The sequence below is a fragment of the Falco cherrug genome, chromosome 11, assembly GCF_023634085.1.
Source record: "Falco cherrug isolate bFalChe1 chromosome 11, bFalChe1.pri, whole genome shotgun sequence".
Taxonomy (NCBI): domain Eukaryota; kingdom Metazoa; phylum Chordata; class Aves; order Falconiformes; family Falconidae; genus Falco; species Falco cherrug.
This window is the reverse complement of record NC_073707.1, coordinates 29,994,643-30,018,254: the sequence shown is the minus strand read 5'-3', so window position 1 is coordinate 30,018,254 and position 23,612 is coordinate 29,994,643. Positions and strand designations below refer to the sequence as shown.

At 48.0% G+C, this 23,612-nt stretch overlaps 1 protein-coding gene across 5 annotated transcripts; it reads right to left on the bottom strand.

The window, feature by feature from the left end:
* Positions 1-4,111: 4,111 nt before the first annotated feature.
* On the bottom strand, positions 4,112-19,392 carry SLITRK3 (SLIT and NTRK like family member 3). 5 transcript variants are annotated; one of them, XR_008734514.1, is made up of 3 exons: positions 14,016-19,392; positions 6,596-6,663; positions 4,112-5,939 (listed from the first exon to the last, which is right to left on the bottom strand). XR_008734514.1 is itself a non-coding variant. In XM_055723998.1 (2 exons), exon 2 carries the CDS (start codon positions 17,046-17,048, stop codon positions 14,223-14,225), a length of 2,826 nt encoding a protein of 941 aa, XP_055579973.1. In that variant the 5' UTR covers positions 17,049-17,066; positions 18,028-19,392; the 3' UTR covers positions 12,994-14,222. The 5 variants fall into 5 exon arrangements, 3 of the variants coding, with proteins under 3 accessions (XP_055579973.1, XP_055579972.1, XP_055579974.1); XR_008734513.1 differs by having other exon boundaries at positions 4,112-6,663; XM_055723998.1 differs by lacking the exons at positions 4,112-5,939; positions 6,596-6,663 and having other exon boundaries at positions 12,994-17,066; positions 18,028-19,392.
* Positions 19,393-23,612: the final 4,220 nt, after the last annotated feature.

The following is a 23,612-nucleotide window of genomic DNA, read 5'->3' as shown; positions in this document are numbered from 1 at the left end:
CAAGCCCCTGTTCATTACACCCACACTCGTTGACAATGGAAGCCCAGTTCTGGAACTTTAAGCCCTTTGCCAGCAGTCCTTCTGTTAGTCTTTCCTCTGATACTTTGTTCATTTATTATCCAGCTTTATCTCTTCCTGAAGCAGCCAATTACTGACATTATAGAACATGTAATGTCTTTTATTACAAAAATTGATACAGATAGACAGTTTTTGAGCACAGGTAACAAAACTTTCATGTGCCTGAGTGTTTTTTCCTCCATAATACCAGCAAGATTAAAGATACTATTTTTTTCCTACAAACAAAATTTACACAAACTAAATCACATAAAAGCATATTATTTGTAATAAAAGAGGGGAAAAAAACCCCACTTTATTGGTAGAAAGTCTTGTTTAAAAAGTTTTCTTCTAGATTAGTATTATTTTCAGAAAGCTTCTCTATGCTTCAAAAAGGAGTTTTCTTAAGCTGAAAAATGTGTTCTCTTAAGATGAAAGCAATGTTGAAAAGATTTTGGTTTGCAGCAACATTGAAGGAGTCACTTTTTTTCAGCTACCAAATAATCATTAAAAAATAAAAAATACCAGTTTTAGGATTTTGTTTTCCAATTAAAAGCTGATATTTTTCAGCAGAAAATTTTGGAGGTGAAAAATCATCATCACTATCTTAACTGTTCAGAACTTGATCCTTTTCCATCAGGGCCTAACACTGTCACCTGAATATCCAGAGCTGTCAGTGATTTATTACCATAGCTCAGTGTTTTGATAAGTTAATAATTATTTTGATAATAATGATTTAACTTGTTTAATTTTTACATAATTCTTAAAATCCCTTCACTATAAAAAAATACCAGTAATGTACTTGTTCCATTTTTTTATATATATGCAACGTTCTGTTAAATAGAGTATCTGGACATCTAATAATACACATTATACTCATATTAATTTTATGAGATAGGAATTTTTTGCTGTCTTCCCCATGGAGACAGGAAATTGGGAACAGAAGCTTAGTTCCAGTTAAATTCTAATTAATTTTAAATATCTAAACTTTTAGATACAACACAATCAGCCAAAGCTCCAGATAAGATTAACGGGCGGGATAGACTTCTCTGTGGGAATGTCTTGCTGTACTTAAGATATGAACCTCTTAAGATCACTTTCCCATACACTGCTTGGGAAACAAATGACATATCATTAAAGTAGGATGAGCCTGTACCAATATGATTTAGAGAGGAAAGAGGAAGAAAAATAAAGACACTGTCAGAGAAAAAATGGGTAGGTGTCTCATATTCCAGACAAGACCTTGGCGGTCAGTACCTGCTTATTTGTTAACGAAAACGTGTTATATAGAGCTTTATCATTATTATTACTGTGAATTATTTTTTTTTATACAGTTTTCTTTTATAGGAGTTTAACACATCCTTTAGCAGTAAAGCAGTGAGATCTCAGGTCCCTTTTCAGGAAGGCACTTACCACCTGCTTACGCATGAGCCAACGCTCGCTGCTGCATTTGAGCCAAGCTTTGCTGATTCAGGGCGGCGTTTTGAGCAGAAGACTGTGCTCTCCAGGATTACACCCCTTCTGCAAACACAACCTCCATGGACAGGGAGAGCAACACCTGGGGAGAGGCTGAACAGCAAGGGAGGGCCTCACGGCTCAGGAGGGACACCATGAAAGAATAAGCAGACACTCCTATCTAAAGTCGGTAATAGTCATAAGGAGAGTATCTTTGTGCTGTCCTGGGCATAAAACCGCCACAGCTTCCCTGATGGCTGCTTTCTCTGCTCGTTGCCTTCCTTTATAACCAGCACAACTGCGGCTTCGTGAGCGCAGCCGAAAAGCTGCATCTAAGGTTGTGCTTTTTTTGTTGTTCTTTTTTGTTAACATCAGTACTCAGCTCCAAAGCTGTTCAGTCATTAAGCGCTTTACAACAGATAATTATTCTTTGTGGCTGGCCTTTGAGACATCTTGTTTTCACATGAGTTGTGGGAGCCCAATTCCTGTAAGTTTACTGCATATTCTATAGTTCTTTTCACTTCACAGTTACTTTAAGGATTGGTTGAAACAGGATTTGGCAAAGGGAGATTTTCAGGGGGAATTTGTGTTTTCTTGGGGGGGGGGGGGGGGCGTGGTGTTTATGTTTCTTATCCCCCCAACACACAAGGGCAGAAGCAGGCTTTAGGTGGTCATAGAAGCTTGTGCAGAAGTTGGATAGGAGCCTGGGTCAAGGCTGTTCTCCTTGTGAGTGAACAGCCCATCCACAGGTCAGGCGATACTGATGCTGCCAAAGATGATCCCATCTCAACAGCTTCAGCTCTTTGCAGTCCCACAGTAAGAAAATAACCAGCTGGGTAAAAAGGGAGAAGACTGCCACATGCAGGGTCAAGCTCCCCACCAGCACCGAGCAGCCTAAGCACTTTGCTGGGCTGACGCCAGCTCACACTAGATGAGAAGCTGGGCTTATTTATTTTTATACTTACTTAACAAAATACTACTGGCTACATGGAAAGCCCTCCAGAGAAACTGCTACACCAGCGGGTATCAAACATCTTTGAGTCATCTCACCAGCACAGGGATACAAGCACTGCTGTACTGAGAGCAACAGAGCTGCAATGATTCACGCCAGTGGAGCCTTAGGCACCTACATGCTTTAGGTCATGTAATTTATGTGGATGTCTATCTATAGCAATAACATGATTTTGTATGTCTGATCCTCAAACCACACTATTCCTTTCCTAAAGTGGCATGGCAAAATTCAGCTATTTAGAAAGCAGGGCTGGTTTATTGTTTCTTTAGAGCAATAGTGTGTGTAGCCCAGGTTCATTATAGATGAAATTCATCCTGCGAGGAAGATTGCTGCAGAGTATGAGATTTGCAAAATTCCTCATTCCTTTACTGGCTTCAGTCTGTGGGCTTCCTGTATGAATGGCTGCTTCCCCAAAGATATGGACATCTAAGCATCTTCTTTAACAAGTGACATCAGAAAAACTTAGTTCCCAAAGTCTCCAGATGCTCAGCAAAGCAGTGGCCCTCTGAGCTTTGTAATACACTCTGCTCAAATTCTCATGCTTCTGGCTGAAAAAAAAAAAAGTTAGCCATTTGAGGATGATGTTCCTCTGCGTGCCCCAGAGACACCGTTTTCAAGTAGTTCACCTGACATTAGGCCTGCATGAGTTAATTGAAAAATAACCTTTTTTCCTGCTCCCCTTCTGGTTGTCTTCATTCAGGAAAATATGCTGAAATCACAGAAACAGCAAAAGGATTGCTTTAACTAGAAGATAGTATATGAATTCAGCATATTTTCTGCATAAAATATGACATTTGTATGGAAATGACCTATTTTCTTGAACAGAGAGCTATGTATCACCGAAAGTTTCACTGTAACATTTATGCAAAAAGGATTGGGAAGCACTTTCCCACAAGGTGCTTATTTCCTCCAGATGAAATAATAAGGCAAAGCGTAATCAAGAAGCTTAAAAGAAATGTTTCATTCAATATCCTATGTTTTAAACCACTGGGTATTTATTTTGATTTCTGTGATTATTTCATGTTTGTTTGCCTTGTGCCTTAAAGGAAGCAAAGGACTTGGAAAGAAAATCCACTCTTCCCCCTTTTCTTTTCTAATCACATTACCATTTGCTAATGATTGTAGACTGGCAGTATGACAGATCCTCACTGCTCTAATAGCCATGACGGCGTAGGACCGCTCGGTGTTGGAGGCAGGAAGATGTTCCTCTGCAGCAGCACCAGCCCCGAGCATGGGGCACCTGTCCCCGCACGCAATCAGCACAGGAGCCAAAAATCATGACAAATCCACCTTACCATGAGCTACATGTGTTCCAGCACAACACATGCGGCAATTCAGCTGTCAAAAATCATTCAGGGTGGGGAGCTTAGGGGATGCTGATGAAGATCATTACGTTGCAGCTTTCCCTTTGAACTGCAGCATACTGTGGTGCATTCTTCCAGGGGCTGAGCTGGTTCCAGCTCAAATCAGGGGCAAAACTTGGAGAAATAATCAGCAGCCCAAAATCCAAACCCTTGCCGATACCCAGCAACTGTGTAAAGGTCTTACCAATAGAAAGATGTTACAAGCATAGAATACATAACTAGTAAGTCATTTTTAGGCTTGCTTTTATTACAAAATTACAGTTTTAGTTAATATTTGCACAACTACAAGATTGTTTTAATGTCAGCACTCAATGAAACACTCTGGTCTGATTCAACCTCACCAAAGCCAAGTGCAAAATTCATCCTGATATGAATGGGTTTCCAGCTGAGAAATTCTTTGAGCTTATCGTGAACCAAGGTATAGCTTGTTCTGATAATGAAGTGAAATTACTTAAAATCAGTTATAACATAAAAGACACATCTTGAACTAGATGTTCACTGAACTAAGATTCTTGATTTACAGCCTAACATCCTAACCCTAAATGGAAATCCATACATCACCGAGTGAAAGTAATCAGAATTCAGATAACTTACTTTAGAGCAGGAAATTCATCTTTTTTTCCTCCATTCAGAAGCCATTAGCAGTAGCTGGGACACTAACAGCAACAAACTTATGCTAGTTACCAGCATGGCTATTCCACCATCAGACCTCTGTGAGCATAACAGAGCTTTCCAAAACACAACCAACAAACAACTCTCTTCCTTTGCTTTTTAAACCAGCCCTGAGTCATTTTGGCCACCACTTATATTTAACAAATGTAGAACAGCTGTGGAGTAGCTAATCACCTACTCAGAGTCTGCTGGAAGAGTAAAAACCTTCTAGGCTTGTGCTCAACCACAAAGCAATGGTCCTTTCTACGTAGAAAAGATAACTGAAGACATTTATGCCAGTACGATATTAATGGATGCAGCTTGTTGTGGGGTTTTAAAGGAAAGGACACACTGTTGAAATGTGATTTCCCATAGTTGCATGACTATTTATATAGAGAAATATAAATTTATATAAATGTATACATATCTATAGATACATATATTATACATTGTAGGCATATACATAGATACATATATACACGCAGTGTTATATACACATACACAGATTTGCATATACATATATATAAATATATATATATATACACACAAATGCACACACAGCTTGCTTCTTTTTAGCTAGCTATAGTTATAAATTCTTCCTCCCCCACGGAGCCAAGACGATCTGAGTTGCCTCTGCTGAACTCCCCACGGTTGCCTTTCCATCCTGAATTAAATATAATACTCATTATTCTGCCATTCTTATTCCTGAGAAACTTGGCAACCTTTCTGAATGACTCGAGATGCAGCAGTTTCTCCTGCATTGTCTCTACTAACCTATTCGAGGAGATGCAATATGCTGCTAAGATTAAGTGTCCAAAATGCTAATATGTCTGAGAAGTGCCTCCACTGACCTACATTGAGAAAGTAGGTCTTAATGTAGCTATTTTTAGCTTCATAACCAAAATGCCCATCTTGTTAATAACAGTCCAAAGCAAGCCGCATACCTGAATCTCTCAGAACTTTCCCAAAATCAACTTTGACGCTTTAACATGCTAGCACATACACGTATGCACACATATATAGACACACGGTATATATGTATATACTGTACATACTTAGTACCAACACTTCCATTACACACATTAGCTGCCCTGTTCCAGTAGAAGTGACAACATCGGAGGCAGTTACTACTGTTTTGACTGAATAGCAACTAATTTTAGGTTGTTGCAAATGGAACATCTCCACTTTATCCCTGATGCATACCTGTTAGAGATCCATCTGATCAGTGTTTTGTGCTCTGAAGGCTTTAACAGACTTTGGCTGGCTTGTAGGGGCTGGCAAAGCACAAGGCATGTAATACCACCACGGCTAACCTCAGGAGGCTGCTTACAAAGCTGAGTTACAGGTAGGCAATCCAGTCGACACATCTTACAGAATGAAGTCTTGAGGTGCAAAACACCACTCTATAGAAAAACCCAACAAAGATAACCGTATTTTCAATTGGTCTCCATTTCATGCACATGGTTAATGTGCAAACTGATGTGCTATAACTTCTTGTCAGCCAAATGAATATCTGTGCATGCAGATAGGTAAAAGCAATGCTGAGAATGCCAACAATCTGGAGGCTGGTTGAGAACTTGGGCCAAACGCAGGTAACAGAGGATTCTGTAAGATATTTGTTTACCTGCTCTAAAAAGAGAGGTTTCAAAGAGAATTGCGTGTTGTTATGAGCTGTCTCTAATGCAGTGAGACGCTTGACTTTCAGGTGCCGTTCGCATTACTAGCCTTGGCACAGTTCCCACTTGCCACCGCTCAACCCATCTCCCAGAGATGCCAATGGCATTCCTTCCATCATCATCACTGGCTGTAGTATCATGGCCCCTCACTGCTCACAGGAGGAATAGCTATATATTTATAGATATAAATTAGATACATTCACATTTCTTACTTTGTTGGTATAAAAGAGAGAGAATTAAATGCAAATTGAACGATGACTGACTCTTTGCCTGAATCGCTGCCTTTACTTATTCTCAGTGGGGCCTGCAGAACAAGGAGCCAACAGCTATGACTTGCCCTTTCTTTGAAGAAAACACTAACACAAACTGGATCTAAAAAATACCTTTACTTGCCATATTTCTTTGCTTGCCAATACTATCCACTTTCCAAAGCAGCCAGGGTTTGGGGTCACTGCAAGAAAACATAACAGAAGTGATGCCACAAGAAACGATGCTCTCTAATTAAGAAGAATGCATTGGCTATACATCTCTTTCAGCAGTGCTTTGACCAAGACTGATCAGATGTGCCCTTGCAGGGCAGTTTAACAGCACCAGAGAAACTCTGGATGAGTTTTCTAAAGAACATAGAGACAAACTTCTAAATGGCCAGCATCCATTACTGATGTCCAGTTTTTTTAAAGTTCATTTTTCACTGAAAAACTGCAACTTGATGTTTCTGAGTGCTCAGCACTTGCCTGCTCCCTGTGCACACAGGATGGGTACCTCCAGTGGTGTAGTACCCCAGCTACCCGATTGCTCAGGGTGAGAGCTAATGGTGGAACAGATCAGCTGGCCACATCTGACCCTGTGACCTCAGTAATGGGAATTTCTTACACCTTCCTTTGAGTCAGACTGTCCTGGGCACTCTCAGGAACAAGTGGACACAGCAGAGTGAACACATTTCAACCTGAAGCCTGAGTGGCAATTCCTACACTCTTTGGACCATAGCTCCTTCAGTTCTCCAAAGAAAAGAGAAGAAAGAATTAAATTTGAAAGTCCAATTAAAAAGTGTTGTCTGGTGAGAATTTTCACACTGAAATGTTTTCCTGTCTCCAGTCATACTCGGAATAAAATCAAACCAAATAATCATGGAACAACAACAACAACAAAACAACAATAATTAGCCATAATTTGCAAATCCGAAGCCTCCAGAGTTCAACGACACACTTTGGTTCAAGGGTTATTCATAAAATGGACATTATATATATATATATATACACACACACACAGATAGATAGTAACTTAAAGACCAAGTACAAAACCAAAGGTTCACATAGCTTTCTAGAAGACTCATGTCAGTTTAACATATCTACTGTTGTGATAGATTGACTTTGTTTTGAAAAAGTATGATCTGAAAAAATATTAACACATACATTCCTACAGTTCTTTAACATGCAAACCAGTCACTGTCACCAGAAAAGCAAAGTAAAGCTCAGGAAAGCAAGAAACCCCCACCCACATTTTCCCATTATCGGTATCCTAATGTCCCTTTAACATTTGGGGAAGGTCATTAACTTCAGATGAGAGGGTCCTTGTAGGACAAAGACTCCCAAACCTTTCTTCTGCTTTTGTTTGTTAGTTTCTTTGGGGTTTTTTAGAATTACTGTTACAGGAGTCCCCACCAGCAATGGTATCAGGTCCCACCATCAACAGAGGGATGGCAGCAGAAGCAGTAGCTCATCTCAGATCTCTGCCAGTCCAATAGTGATTTATCACAATTCAGGAACTCCTGCTTGAAATTATTCAAGCCCTACTGCAAAATCTCACCACTACAGAGAACGTCCCTTACTGGCACAGTGCTACAACAACATGCCACATGCCACAGCCAGGAATATTCCTCCACCTTTAGTGGTATTTGTTTGAATTCCCAAATACAGAGAGGGTCAACCCTTGGCTAACCTAAAATATTTCTTCAGAATTCATAGACTATACAGGATATTCTTGAGAGATTTAGAAAATTCTAGTAGAAAAATAAAGATGTTAAGAAAAGTAAACGGACATTAAAGATTTAGTATATGACATATGAACTGAGTTATTAATATTTTATATTGTGCTACGCCCTCTATTAATTATTATCTATTCTCTTTAAGGCACCCAGCATCTTAGTATTGCATATACATACATCTTCATAATGTCTAAAAGTAACCCCACACTTAAGATTAACACCCTTGACATTCAAAAATATAGAAGCTGATGCAACATCCACTCCACAGAGACTAGCCCGTACGACCGTGGGACAGGGAATTCCTATAGCAATGCCAGTGGCTCCATTCCTTCGAGCCTTTTCACACCGTTTTTCCGCAAAAATGACCCACCTGACACTTCTGAAACCCACCACAATATCGACCAGTTTAACAGAAGAAATGCCACCACAGGGGAGTGTTTCCACGTACTTTCACAGTGATCAAAGATAACCTGCTAGTTTCACCCCAGCAGCCTTCTGGGGAACACTGTATGCAGCAAAGCTAACGCTTCCATCAGCACCCCCCCCAGCTCCTCCAGCAACCCAAACAAAACTGCATATACAAGTATGTCATCTTAAAAGTGGGAAACTATAAGGATAGAGCAAAAAACATTAAAAAATAAAAGAAACACAGTTGTCAGTACCTGTTCATATTCTGGATTTTAAAGAAAAAGGTAACAGTGATAAAGTATTTCAAAATAATTTGCAACTGTTACATTAATAATCTTGTTGGCTGGTTGGTTACCTATGACATGAGCTCTAAACTCTGGTACCAGTTTCCATGTTTCTTGAATCTGCTGATAGGTGCTCATATTTCTTTTTTTATGCAAATACTGTCTTGTTTGGTTAATTTGTGAATGACATCTATCAGAAAAATTACTAAATTGATGGCAAAACCATTTTCTCTGTACTGTTACTCATCTTATTCTGAAACAGTCACGTGGAGCACCTGTCTGAAAATACTTGAGTCCACTTAATACTTGTAATTTTCTGAGACCAGACTTTGCTCTTCATTCAAGTCTGTTGAGTAAAACTGAGCAGTAATGTGGTATTTCAGCACTGGCTTCAAGGGAGCAGAATTAGGTCTTCCAGTACAAACCCACACAAAGCGTTGGTTCCATGGGCATTCCAATTCCACTAGCTCAAACAGGCTTCAAATTGGGGCATAGCTACACTATTGTCCAAATAAAACAGATTTTTTTCAAGTATTGGGAAAAAAATGCATTTCCACTCACATCAGTATTACAATATATTTTAAAAAACAGCACAATTTTGTACAAAGAGCTGTTGTTAGCACAAAGAAGTTGTGAAACTACATATTGGGTGAATTTACTCTTCACTTCTCCCATGGAAACAAGTGCATTGTACTGTATAACCCATACATAAATCCACTGTGAAACTCAGTTACGAGGAAATCAGATTTAGAATCGAGTCTTGAAAAACTCAGAAAATAGGAACATACAATGTGCAGCAGCCTGATTTCTGATTACATAAATCCACCCTGCAAAAGCTAACGCCTTTGGAAGAAGTGCAGTTCTGGAACAAGCTCACACCTAAGTGGTTGGAGCGTTGCCAGAAGTCATGCTCTTTGGTTGAGTGACGTAGCTAAGCAATGAACTTCCAAACTTACAGCCAAATTCTACACACTTTTTTTTAATGTGAACATTTCCATCATACCTAAAGCCAATTCCTCATGCCTTATTCGTGTGAACAGTTCATGTGGAGTAGGTACTAGCACAAAGCAGAAGGAGCATAGCACTCACACATTCCTGCTTGCACACATTAGTGCTTCAGAAACGTAGAGTGTTGCCCACGGACATTTTGTAGAGACCTTTCTGTCCTGCTGCTGTAAAAGTTTACAGCAGAGAACACAGGTTGCACATAAGTGTGCATTTCTAGCTTGAAACCAAATGACCTGTGATGTCATGCTCAAAAGCGGCTTTGTCTGGAAAGGACTCTGACAAAATCTTGAGCTATCACATCTTCACCCACATTCACTGAACCTCGTAAGAAATGACCTGTCTGTAACAGTTGCCCGACTAGAGCAGTACGGTCCTGGCTTGCTGCAACAGACATTCAGAGACGGATCTCTTTCCAGAAGTCAGATTATTCTTCATACCATAAAAATTAACACCTTTCTCTCACTATTGAGACAGTTAAGAGATCCATGAAGCAATCAGAAGTCTTAAACAAATCTTTTAACGCAGGTAGAATAAGATGGTGACATCAATGACAATATCCAGGAAATACAAAAGAGCACTGATAACTGGGCACCATTGTTACCCATTCTGGTTCCCTGTAGGCAGCTGTTCTCAGCTATCACCGGGACTTACCTGGCCTTTTTTTTTCTTTTCCACCTGTGGGAAGAATTTCAATTTAGTCAATGAGTGAATAAAACCAAAGTGATGAAAGATTGACTGCCAGGTTCTGAGCACCACCACAATCTGAACTGCTGAAGCCCATAGCCGGTACTTGTTGTACAACAACAAAATAAGCTAAAAATATATTTATTTATTTAAAATAGCATCCCATCAAACAGCTCTAATGTAAATGCAGATCATTTGACTTTATTTGATTCCTTCCCAATATCATGAATGCTACCAATAATACCGCTGATAATGGTATAATTTTCATTAATGCTCCCTGTTCATTAGGAGTAACCCAGGTCGAAGCACGTAAAGAGTCACCCACCACAGATCAGAGATGATGGATCCACTTTTGTTTCCTGCAGTGGCAAGTAACACTACCACCCACTCAGCCTCAGCTCAGGCAATGAAATAGCAAACTCAAAGTCATCATAACACACATTAGTTATCACAGTTAAACATTGTCAACACTTCCAGAGCGAATCATCCCCAAATGATTTCAGTACACAAGGAAAAGGAAGTTTCCTACACAAGGAAAGAAAAATAACTCAACGTAAGCCAAAAATTATCTCTTTTAATACAAAATTCCATTCTCATAGAACAAATTTATTTCCACTGAATAAATAGATTTCTTCACCATTTGCGGGTGAGGTTACTACCTATAGTTATGTTGAAATTCTCTTGCCTTTCTGCAGTTTAATTAAAATATAAACATTATTTGCAACTGGCTTTACTATATTTGGATACAAGTATGAACACCTGGGGGTTTGGTGACATTGCCAAATGTATACAGCACCACTCTCACTAGGGGTTGTACTTTAACCAAACTGATACAGCTCTACGCACTACTTGCATGTAGTCTTATCAATGTGATTATTACGATTATCATAAGAAGGATCTGGCCTTTGCACTCTGATGTTTGTTACTTTTAACACGTGCATGCTCTTCTGCTAGCCATAAAAAAAAAAAAAAAAAAAAAAAAAGGCAAATGAACAAATCCCAACAGATTACAGCTGAAGGCAGTAGTAACAAAATGCTATCAACTCAACAGAGGAATCTGGGAAATTCAAATGCATGATATTTTTACTAATACTATGGAGCAGATGCCAGAATTACAGCTATTGGGAGCTGCCTGTCCATCTCCAGACACAAACAGCTACCACCAGGGCTGGGACCCGACTTCTGTCCCACCCAGCTGCCTCTCCAAGACGACCTGACAAAAAAAGCCTGCGACAAGTGGACCCGCTGAAGCTATAAATAGCGACACTCGGGGTGAAAACAAGTATTCATGGGTTTAGCTCCATGAAAATGATTGTGCTGGGTGAAACCAGGTTGTTCCCCTGGAGGAAGGAGGGACAGCTGGGTCCGGGGGGGACACCACGCTCTGTACCCCAGCAGTCAGGGGTCCTCAGTCCCCTGACAATATCCAGGAGAAATGCCCTGGGGGAATACCTTTTTAACGCACTAGGGAGCAAAAAACTAACGCAGTTCACCTGGATAAATTACCGTGACCGCCATTCCGTTAAGACAAATGATTATTTGTAGATATATTGGATATTTCCTTATAAAACTCAGTAGGTCCTTAGGGTAGCGCCTCGGTGGCACAGGCGCCCGGCTACGGGCTCTCCTCTTCGCGACCCCGGTGTGAGACACCCCGGGGGGTACATTCAGCGGGCCGGGAGCGGGAGCGGGACCGGAGCGGGAGCGGAGCCGCCCGGGTCCCCCCGCGCTCCCGCCCCGCCGCGGCCGCCAGCGCTGGGGCAGCGGCGCCACCTGGCGGCCGCACGGAGCAGCTCGCCGCCGCCTGCCCCGGCCCGGGGCCCGAGGTACCACAACGGGGACAAGATACCAACCGGGACCTTCCCGGGGATGGGAAATCCGATCGTCTTTGGTCTCGGCCCGGTCTCAGCGGGGAGCACACGGCAGGAGCGGCGCCGCCCCGGCTGCGGGGAGGGGGGCCGGCTTGACCCGAGCCGTTGGGATCCTTTTCCAGACGGCTTCACCTTTTCCCAAAATCTGAACTGCGCTTCAATTCCAACATCCCCCCCCCCTCCCCCCCGCCCCTCGCCCCACCTCGGACCGCTCGCTTCGCATTTACTGCGAGTGCGAGGAGGAGGAACACCCGCAGCAGTGCCTTCCTCTGCTACCGGGGCAGGACAGCCAGGAACGCCACGCCAGGACGGTCTCAATTTTGCTGCCGACTGTTAACTCCGGGGGAACGGCCGTCAGTACCGCGCAGCGGGGAACACGCATTGTAAATCGGATTTTTACAAGTCTCGGGTGGTATCTTGGCAAGAGAAGCTGTACAGGGGTTTTCTCTGTTAACATCACAGTGCACCGAACTGTTGTTATTAGTAAAATAGCTTTCAAGGTTAAGGTGGAGGAAGAAAACCTCAGTAGGGGGAAGCTGAAGTTTCAGGTTCAAGCTTTGTATTCCGATATATATATATATATGGGGGTGTATATATATATATATATGCATTTTTTTCAAAACGTTTTATTAGGAAAGCTATACCAGACGCATCACTGTACAATGATTAAACATTACCTTTACAATTTATATTCACTTGAAATTACAGAATAAATATATGCACATTGTTGTACCTTTGTGTCTGTGTGTGTGTGTGTATGTGTGTATGAGAGAAAACATTAAAAGTGCTTCCTACAAAGCTGTTAGTGATAGGTGCCCAGTAGCTTTTTTTTTTCTTTTTCTTTTTCTTTTTTTTTTTTTTTTTTTTTTCCTGTATACTTGCATGTTGCTTTTATTAGGAAAGTGAGGATGTCCTCCAAAAAACCATGGCGTCATGACGAGCATCCCCTAGGTGTGTGCGCCACGTGCTTACAACCTCGGGGCTGCTCGGCTCCGGCTGGCTTCCCCCAGCCCACGGGATCCCCCCCCCCCGCGGCCACCGGCACCCCGCGGCCACCGGGCGCTGCGCGGCGGGGCCGGGCTGGCGGCGAGGGTGGCGGTGAGGGTGAGGGCGAGGGTGAGTGTGCGTGCGAGGGAGGGAGAGAGACAAAAGTGAGACATTCGAGCAAGAACCTCCCCTCCCTTCCCTCTTGCAGTTTCCAGGCATGCAGCAAACTGCGCTCGTTTGCTTCTTTGCATTTTTTTTAAATAAATGTACAGAATCTGTGCCATGATGGGCAAGAAGAAAGCAAGCCACAAAATGCCATCTTCCCTCCCCCTCCCCTCCAAGGGAAAATATAAAGAAAGTTTACTGCAACGGAAAAGAAAAGCGAAAAAACCAACCAAACAACCGAAACACCAGAAACAAACAATAAAACGAAGAATAAAACCAACAGTAAAGGAAAAGTAAAAAAAAAACCAAAAACAAAAAAACAACGAAGAAAAAAAGAGAGACACACATAGAATTTACTTAATCAGGATCAATACAAAGATCCCCGATAATAATAATAATAATAATTATATACCTTAGACATGGCACAGTCAAAGTCTCAGTTTCAGTATAAAAAATAATGATTGATTAACATCTGCTGGCAAAAGTCTGCGAAGGCACTTCATCGATTAATGATCTGAGAACGGCCCTTCCCCGCGGCGCGCACATCTGGCGGGGGAGAGCACACAGCTGTATCCTCTACTCGCATGCGGCGGTGCCGGGGCGGGCGGCGGGGCGGCGGTCAGAACCGGTACGTGGTCTTCTCCAGGACTTCGAGGTAATCCGGCTTGGTTTGGAGTTTGGCCCTTAACTCGAGGTATTCGCTTGTGGGGGTTTGGTGGTCTGAGAAGCCCTTGCCGGCCGCGAAGAGGAGGGTTTCTTTGAGCCTGGCGTCCTGCTGGAGGTCCGGGTATTGCATGCCAGGGGGGTGGACGTGCAGTTCCTTCAGCTTGGGCACGGTGCCGTACAGGCAGTCCACGAACCCTACGGCGCAGGGCGGCGGGCGGTCGCGGTCCCGCGGGCCGCCCCCCGCCGCCGCCAGCCCGCCGCCGCCCGCCGCCAGCCCGCCGCCCGCGGGGTGCTGGGGGTGCACGGCCACGATGGTGTTGAGCTGCGAGCTGGACACGGCCAGGCTCCACTCCTGCTCCTTCTCCAGCAAGGTGCGGTAGTTGGTGCCCGGCTCCTGCCCGCCGGCGGCGGCGGCGGCGGCGGCGGCGGCGGCGTGGGCGAAGCGCTCGCCGCCGCCCCGCAGCAGCTCGGCCGCCTCCCCGCCGCCGCCCGCCACCTCCTCCTCCTCCTCCCGCGGCTTGTAAATGGGGTTGTTGCACATCTGGGTCACCGGGTGCGGGATGTAGTCGTAGACGTGGCCCGCCGGGGGCGCCTTCTCCGGGGAGCGCTCCCCTCCGCCGCCGCCGCCGCCGCCGCCGCCGCCGCCGCCGCCCTCCTCGAAGAGCCGCGGGCAGCGCAGCGGCACCCCGCCCAGGTCGGCCGCCTCCGCCCGCGGGCCGCGGAACGGCAGCTTCCGCCGGCGGCGGCGCAGCACGAAGGCGAAGAGCCCGGCGGCCACCAGCACGGCGGAGAAGAAGAGGACGAGCAGGCTGAGGATGAGGACGGAGAGCGGCACGGCGGCGGCGGGCGGCGGCAGCTCGTAGGCGGCGGCGCCGGTGGCGGCGGGCGGCGGCGGGGCGGCGGGGGGCGAGGCGGCGGCGGCGGCGGGGCGCAGGGCGGCGGGGCAGAGCGCCGCCAGCTCCAGGGAGCGCAGGTCGCGGCGCGCCAGGGGCTCGGGGCTGGCGCACAGCACCTCGCCCACCACGCTGACGGAGCTGAGCGCCTCCAGCCACTGCTTGAGCGGCACCAGCTCGCAGGTGCAGTCCCAGGGGTTGAGCTTCAGGTCGATCTGGACGATGGCGTGGAGGTGCTCCAGCACCCCGGCCACCGGCAGCGCCAAGAAGTGGTTGTTGCGCAGGTTGAGGCGGGCCAGGGAGGTGCCGGCGAAGGCGTCGGTGGGCAGGGTGCGGAGCAGGTTGTCGTTGAGGAAGAGGAGCTTCAGGTTGGGCATGAGGCTGAAGGCTGCCGGCTGGATTTCCCTGATCAGGTTGTACTCGAAGTACAGATAATGCAAACTCTGCAGGCCCCGGAACATGCCCGGGGTGAGCCGCTCGATGTCGTTGCCGTTCAGGTAGAGGCTCTTGAGATTCGGCAGGTTGATAAAAGCCCCGTCCTGCACGTAGGAGATGCGGTTGTTCCCCAGGTGCAAGAGATCCAAGGAGGAAAAATTCCAGAAATCGGAGCGGTAGATTTTCTGGATCAAATTCCCGCTCAGGTACAGCTTCTTGGCGTTCAAGGGCCTGGGCAGGAGCTCGGAGATGTTGTGGAACCCGCGCTCCTTGCAGTTGACCGTCAGGCCCAGGTCATTGATGTGCAAACTGCAAGAGCAGCCGGTCGGGCAGATGATGGGGATGGGGGGCCGGGTCTGGTAGGCAGCCACCGGCGGCTGGTTGGGCCCGGGGTACAGGCCGCGGGACGTCGGGGGGGGGCGAGGCGCCCGGGGCTGCTTGGTGGGCTTGGGCTGCTTGTTGGACGTTTTGTACTCAACAGAGGAAGCGGTGAAATGGAAGGAGGACAGCATGGAGGAAGGCTTCGTAGGCCACGCGTTCTCCTTGCTGGACGACAGCTGGGGGATGCCCAGGCTGGCTTCCACCTCCGAGTCGGACAGCATGGGGCAGAGCTTACTTCTCTTGATCTCCCGCAGGTCCTTCCCATGGAAGTGGAAGGGGGTCTCGCAGGTGATGTCCCCCACCAGGGCGGTGTAGGGGATGCGCTCCAGCCAGCTCTTCAGCTGCACGATCTCACACGTACAGTTCCACGGGTTCTCCTCCAGCTGGATCTCCATCAGGCTCCGGCCAATATGGTCCAACATCCCACGGTACGAAAGGACTTTTAGCCGGTTCCCGCGCAAGTCCAAGTGGGTTAAGGACACAGACTTAAATAAATTGGTGGGAAGCATGGGGATAAGATTGTCATTTAGGATAAGGACCCTCAATTTGCTTAGGTTTCGAAATGCCCCGCTTTCAATCCGTTTGATGACATTGTAATCTGCCTGCAGATATTCCAGACTTTCCAAACCCAGGAAAGTGTCGTTTCTGAAAATGTCCAATTTGTTTTCGTGCAAATACAACCTCTTCAGGACTCGGAGCCCGTTAAAAGCCCCCGTCTGAATGTCCTGCAGTGCATTGTTCCCAAGGTTAATAGACACAGCATTGTTCAAGTGAAGAAAACTGTTGGTGTACAATTTCCTCATGGAATTCCTCTGCAGATAAAGTTTAAAAGGTCTCGACCACGACTCTGTTATCTGACTAATATTTATAAATCCTTTGTTGTCACAATGTATATGGAAAAGGCTCTCTTTCACTTCACAGTAACATGGATCAAAGCAGGGCTCATCGAGTTCCTCCGAGTCCTCTATCAAGGGAATTGGTGTAGTCCATGCTAGAGCAATTGTGCTTAGAAGAATTATCCACAACATCCTTCCTTTATGAAGCGTCTCTGCCGTGGAAGGTTTCATCATTTGTTGCTGTTTACCAAACTGCAATGGGAAGAAAAATGCACATTTCAGTATTTCCGTCCTGCCCCGCTCTTGTCACTAAGCCCCTACCTGCTAGACTTCTGTTAGGCTCCTGGAAAGTTCAGCAATTGTTGGGCAGACGTTCACAGCCAACTCTAGGGGTGTCGGATGGGTGAGCCTTGCCCTGATTTATACTTAAGAGATGTTAGAAGGTTTAATCACGCGATATCAGCCTCCCCTGTCCCCCCCGCCCCCCCCCCCCCTTTGGTAAATGCCACCTATAAAGAGGACAGCACATGCAGACCCACACAGCAACATGAGCACACAGGCTGAACGTGTTGCGTCTTTACATGTTTTCCACTGTCGGACCGGTGTTTAGAAGTACAGGTATTTCATACTTGTTCGCAATTTGAGCTTTGTAGCCATCGTAGCCCGCATTAACTACGGGGAGGGGGGGAAATAACCAGTGGGCAGATTTCTCTGGTGTCGCACTACATCTTTCATACATGCAAACTCCCAAAGTTATTGAATCCCAGTCCCTGAATCCCTCTCCCTCCCAGCTCGATATATTCCATACGCAAGTTCACAGGAATGTGCAAGGTTTGCTGATGTCCCTGGCAAAACGGTTCCCTTCACAAATCCCCACAATATCTTTAAAACAGTAAATAGTTAACAACCCCGATTTAAAAGAAAAGCTTCCCGTTTCAAATGCACCGATGAATTAATGCAACTGGTATATTATCAGATAAATACATACCACATATTAGTCATTTTAGCTGATTAAAGCATTTAGAGATGATTAATCTTTCTAAAGCACATGCCCATGCGATCAGCAGATCTAAAGGGAAGTGACAGCTGAAGAGGCACCTAGGATTGAAACACTCAGCCTGCCTTGGATTAGGGTATTTTGTGCCCCCAGGACCAAGCAGGAGACCCGGTTAAAAAGCTGAAAGTGGAAGAAAAAAAATACCTTGACACTTACCAGCCGACAAATTATCTATCCTACTATATACGTTTCCGAATGAGGACACCATTCTTCTCCAATCGGATGAAAATAATACTGTACTAATGAGATGCAGCTCCTTCAACATATGGTTTCACCCTTCCTTTCACCAGATATTTTAAATGTACGGGCACAGAGAAATGCTAAGGATGGTAATAATAACGGCGGTGATGCAGCCTTCCTTGAATCACTGAAATGCCCATTAGAATTATTCAGAGCGATCGTTGCTTTTAGTCTTAATCTTTCAATAGAAAAGGTCCTTTTTGCCTTCCTCGTGTAAGAACTAGAAAATTTTGCCCTCCATCCGCAAACTTGAGAGCAGAAAGATGCATTTAGGGGAGAGAAATGCCAGAGGAACAGAAATCCTTAGGATCAACTTGCAAATGAAACCCTCCCCTGTGGGAAAGAGGAGATGGTTGAAAGCATGAAAAGAGAAATACCCTCTGCAATTAAAACCAGCATCTAATTGGGAAGAAGGGAGAGAGATGAGAGCTACATTGCAGTATCAGTCTCTCTGTCTCCTTTGCAAAATATTAGCCACTTAAGTTCTTTCTCTTCTGCAAAGGCTGTAATAAAAAAATAAAAAAATAAATAAAGAGGATTATTATATCTTCTTTTTGGAAGAGGGGGTGTCTTTGACCCTAGGCGGAAACAAAAGGATCCAGAAAGGTTGTACTTACCGGTTTGCAGGAGAGATTTTAGCACATCTTTACAAAAAAAAGAGGCTAAGGGGAAAAAAAAAAGCTCGAGTTTAAAGATTGCTGGTTTCTCTCTGCCTCTCCCTCTCTGTGTCTCTCTCTCTCCCTCTCTCTCTACTCCTGCTGAAGCTGAGGCAAAAGGAAAAAAAAAAAAAAAAAAAAAAAAAAAAAAAAAAGAAGCAAGCCTGAGACGTGCTGGGAATGCAATGAGCCCCTCAATGATCTTCTTTAGGATGCAGAGCTGCTGTTTGGCACACTCAATGGAGGAGGGAGGAGAGGGGCTGCTGCAGGCTCCAGCGCCGCCGCCGCCGCCTTCCCGGGCCCCGGCAGCGGAGCGGCAGGGCTGGGGCGCGGCGGAGCTCGGGCTGCGCTGCCCGGGCCGTGCGGGTGCGGGTGTTGGGTGTGTGCGTGAGTGTGCGTGTGCGGGTGTGCGGGTGTGTGTGTCTGTGTGTGTGCTGTTGTTGCCCTGGATCAGGCTTTTCCACGTCATGAAAATGAGCTTCAAGAAGGGGAACAAATGAAGGGGGCGCGCTTGGCACCAGGTCGGGGGCGCGCATTTGGGAAGCCCTGACTATACATTTCCCCCTCCCCCCCCCCCCTTCCCTGCCTTTTTTTTTTTAAGAGGAAAGGAGGGGGCTGGTTGGCGGAGGGGAAGTGGGAAAAGAGCAGATGGGGGAGGAAAAAAAAAACCCAAGAAGAATCAGAGAGGAAAAAAACCGCCGGGATGGGTCACAATTTTCACCCCCCTCCCTGTCTCTAAAAAAAAAAAAAAAAAAAAAAAAAAAAAAGGAAAGAAAAAAAAAAAAAAAGAAGCCCAACTAGGAGGAAATCAAAGATGCTCTGACCGCAAGCACCAGCCCAGCTGCCGGGGGGGCTGCTGCGGCGAGCAGCTCGGAGGGTCCCGGCGAGGGGCAGCGGGGTCCCGGCCCGCCGCCCCCCCGCGCAGCCCGGCGCCTCCTCCGCCCGTCCCCCCCCGGCTCTGTCCCCTCCTGTCCCGGTGCCGTGCCGCGCCTCCAGCCTCGTCGCCTCGCCAGCAGCCAGCAGCCTCCCGCCCGCCACGCCGGCAAAGCCAAAACCCTCGGGGGAGACACCCGGCACCTCTCGCATCCTTCCACCCGGCGCGGCCGCCTCCGCGGAGTTTGCGCGCAGGCGGAGGGCCGCGCCCGCGGAGAGCAGCGCCGGCGGCCCCTATCTGCCCGCCTCAAGCGCCGCAGGCAGGTAACGGGGCAGCGCGGGGGGCGGTTGGCCCCGTTGGGGCGGGGGGGGGGATCCGCGGAGGGGAGCGCAGCGGGAGGCTTGCGCGGCTTCGCCCGTGGCTGAAAGTTGGCGGGCGAGATGCGGCGGGGAGGTGGGAGCCCGGGGTGTAGGGTGTAGCGGTGTGTGTGTGCGCTGCGGGGTCTCCCCCCCCGGGTCGCCCCCCCGCCGGGGGGCAGGGCTGCGGGCAGGGCAGGGAGGTGCCCCCCGCGACGCCTTTTGCATCCCCGCCGTGCGCACCCGTGCGCGCACCCCCCACCCCCCCCGCACGCACAGCCGTGCGCACCCATCCCCGCGCACACATTTGCGCGTATCTTTACGCACAGCGGGGCTGAGACGCTGCGCACCCTGCGGGAGCCGCGTAACTCCCGCGGTACCCCCCGCCCGGCCCCGCTCCGCGCACGCGGGGGCGGCCTGGGGGGAAGGGGGGGGGGGGGGGAGCTGAGCTGGAACCGCGGGTCGGGAGCGAAAAGTTGCCGGGCAAAGCTGCAGGGGCGGCCGGGCGGGTGAGCCCGGGGGCCCCGCGGCCTCCAGCCGCTCCGACGGCCCTTTCCGCGCCCAGGGGCGCTGCCTCCGCGCCCGCGGACGTGCACAATCTTTTCCCCGCCTGCGAAGCTCTCCTTTAGCTGTTGCAATATGGACGCACCGCTCCTTCCTAATTAAATTGCTGCATCATTCATTTTGTGACGCGGGAGCAACACGGGGTACCAGCAGGCACCATGCTCCTGACACCCGCCTTTGAAAAAGAGGGTCGGGGGAGAAAAAGGGCGAAAAGGGAAATCACAACAGTTTGTTCTCGTGAAACTCGCGCAGCGGCTTTAGCAGCAAGTCAGAGGAACGATCTATGCAAGCTGCCCCCCTTGCACCCCGCTGTGTTTTGGTGGTGCTCCGGCTGGGCGGGGGGCCGGCGGGGGGGCTGCACCCATCCTGCCCCGCCCTTGCACTGCCGCTCCCCCCAGCCGGCAACTTTCCGAAATGCCCCCGAATAGGGCTCAGCACCCCTCCAAGGCTCCTGCCTGCAAGTTTTGCAGAGATGGGCTGGGGAAGGGGGGGTGGGGGGGGTGGGAGGGGATGGCCCTTGAATGCAAATCAGAGAGCGCTGCAGGGCTCCTCCGGGATGGCAGCGGATCCCCCGCCGCCCCCCAGCCCTCCCCCCCCCCGCCCCCGCCCCCGCCCCCTGCCTGGCTGCGCCCCCACGGGATGTCCTCGGGGGGAGCAGGGACACGGTCCCTCACCGCCCCCGGGCATCCTTTCTGCCGCTTCCACTGGCAGCCGGCTGAAGAGGAGGGGGGGCTCCCCTCAGGTTGGGCCGGGTTGGGGGACCTATGTCCCCTGGTTCCCCCAGCCAGGAGATGGGAATCACGGAGGTGCCCCCGGACCCCCTCCCGCCATGCAGCCCACGGCCTCCCTGCCCCTGCCCCTGCCCCTGCCCCTGCCGCTACAACCTGCCAGAGCAGCACCAGCCTGAGTGTGACTGGCAGGAGCTCAGGGTACCACCAACTGATGTAACCACGATTAGGACATCACTCGGTTATTAATAATAATAATAATTATTATTATTGGCAAGCCACCAGTTTCCTTGCAAAACCCTGTCCTGGAGCTGTGGAGCCAGTGAAGATGCATGTCATCTGGGTGGGAGGCTGGCAGGTGCCCTCCCACCGGCCTCCTTCCAGCCTCAGTTGTAATTACTGAAACGAACCTTCCTCCCCCCCGCCCCCCCAACAGCCTTGTGAAAATAAGGGAGAGAGAAGCCACAGACAACCTTTGTAACAAATTAGAAAAGGATGCTCGAACAATTAGTGTACCTTTCCGAAAGTATCATTACAGCATGACGATTCCACTGGAGGTGACCATTCCCCCCCGCTGCAGTCATTGCAACGCAGCCGTTTAATGCTTCGTTCAGTCTGCGGCATCAATCAGCCCCTTCCCTTCCTGGTAGAAGTGGCAACGGCTGAGAAAAAGAGGGAGTTTTCTACCAAAGCTCACCCTGCCTGTCCAGGAAGAAATATTCGGCTCTTTAATAGCCTCTTCTGTCTCAAGCAATGTATGGTAAGGGCAAAAGCAATAAATAGTGCAAGGGCAAGGGAAACTCTTTTGTAATTATTATAGATTGGAGCTGTTTCCTGGCTCTCTATATTTTGTTAAAGCCAGGGAATAGTTTAGAGGTTCTGGATCCCAGTGTGGGACGGTTGGCTTTAGGTGCAGCCAGCGCCTGGGCTCCGGCTGTGTTGCAATGACTGCAGCGGGGGGGATTGCCCTGCACCGCTGGCAAGGAGGACGGGGGATTGCCTGGAGCTTCTGGGTTGTGTCGGCACAGGTGAATATGGGGGAACCTCAGCCTGGGAGGGGGAGCAGAGAGGCACGAGCAGGCGCTGATGCTGATTAATCCGTGACGCAAACCACACATGCACTTGTTGGGGAGAGCTGCCAGCCGGGTGCTCCAGAGGGAGATGCTCGTGTGCCCCTGCCAGGGTGCAGGGCGAGGCCTGTGGCTCGGAGGGGGCTTCCCGTGGGGCTCCCCACCTTGGGGGGCTTCATTGGTGTAATGTGGAAACCCTTGAATTAGGAGGAAATGCCAGAGCACTGGGCTGTGGAAAATACAGTGCTGTAACTCTCCAGCACACAGAGTGGTCCTGGGCAGGAGCATCCGTAGCTGCAGAGGCTGGGAGAGGCAGACATCTGGTAACGCCTTTAGTCTGCCTGGGCTGGGCTCAGAGCTGAGCCTCCCAGAGCAAGGGCTTAAGATGCCTTCACTGGTCTGGTGACCCCTCCTGTGTCCCCATGAGATTTCCATTTGTCTGGTGTCTTCAGATAGATAAATTTTAAAATGAGATACCTCCCTCCCGCTTCATATCTATATATATGTGTGTGTGTGTGTATATATATGTATATGTTTTTTTAAGGAAGCTTTCAAATATTCTTGGGTTTGTATATTACAAATTGTTCACACTGAGGAATTTTGGTGTCTTTGAAAATGTGGATAGAGGAAAATCAGAGTAGAGGATCTTCTCTTTAGAGCAGTTAGTGAAACAGTTTATGAGGCTGAACTTTTCCCCTCTCTCTTACTTAGTCATTTATCCAGCAGACAGAGAAACAAAACCATCAGGTGGAATTACCTACAGTCCTTCTTTGGAAGAGAATATTTCTGTTAAAATCAATGTCATGTTGTTCCAGTACCCTTTTTAGGGACCACAGCCTCCCTTGCTATCGTATCAACGGTTCCGACTCATCCCAAGGGGACGGGAATTTGCTGCAGAGGGCTGTCCTGCCCCCGCCCCCGAGCCAACGCAGGGCTTTCACTGGCTGCTGGAGCATCACGTCTGGACTGTGAGCACTGACCCCAAGGCTCAGTCCTGCTTTCGGCTTCAAGGGGAGCTGCAGAGGCCCTAAGGTACCTTCAGCCTGTCGCTGCTGCCCAGCTGAAGGCTGGTCTCCCTCTCTCCGTACCTCCCGGTGCCCGACGTGCCGTGTGTCACAAGTCCGGGCACAGGTCATCTCAGCTGCCTGAGTGCTGGTGAGCATACATGAAATGGAGGAAATGTCAGGATTTTAAACTGGGCTTTACCAACTAGGATCCTTCGGGCTGCTGAGCTTCTTATGTCAAAGTGATGC

Coding starts and splice junctions, on each gene's coding strand:
- SLITRK3 (XM_055723998.1), bottom strand. CDS start 17,048: ATGATGAAACCTTCCACGGCAGAGACGCTTCATAAAGGAAGGATGTTG.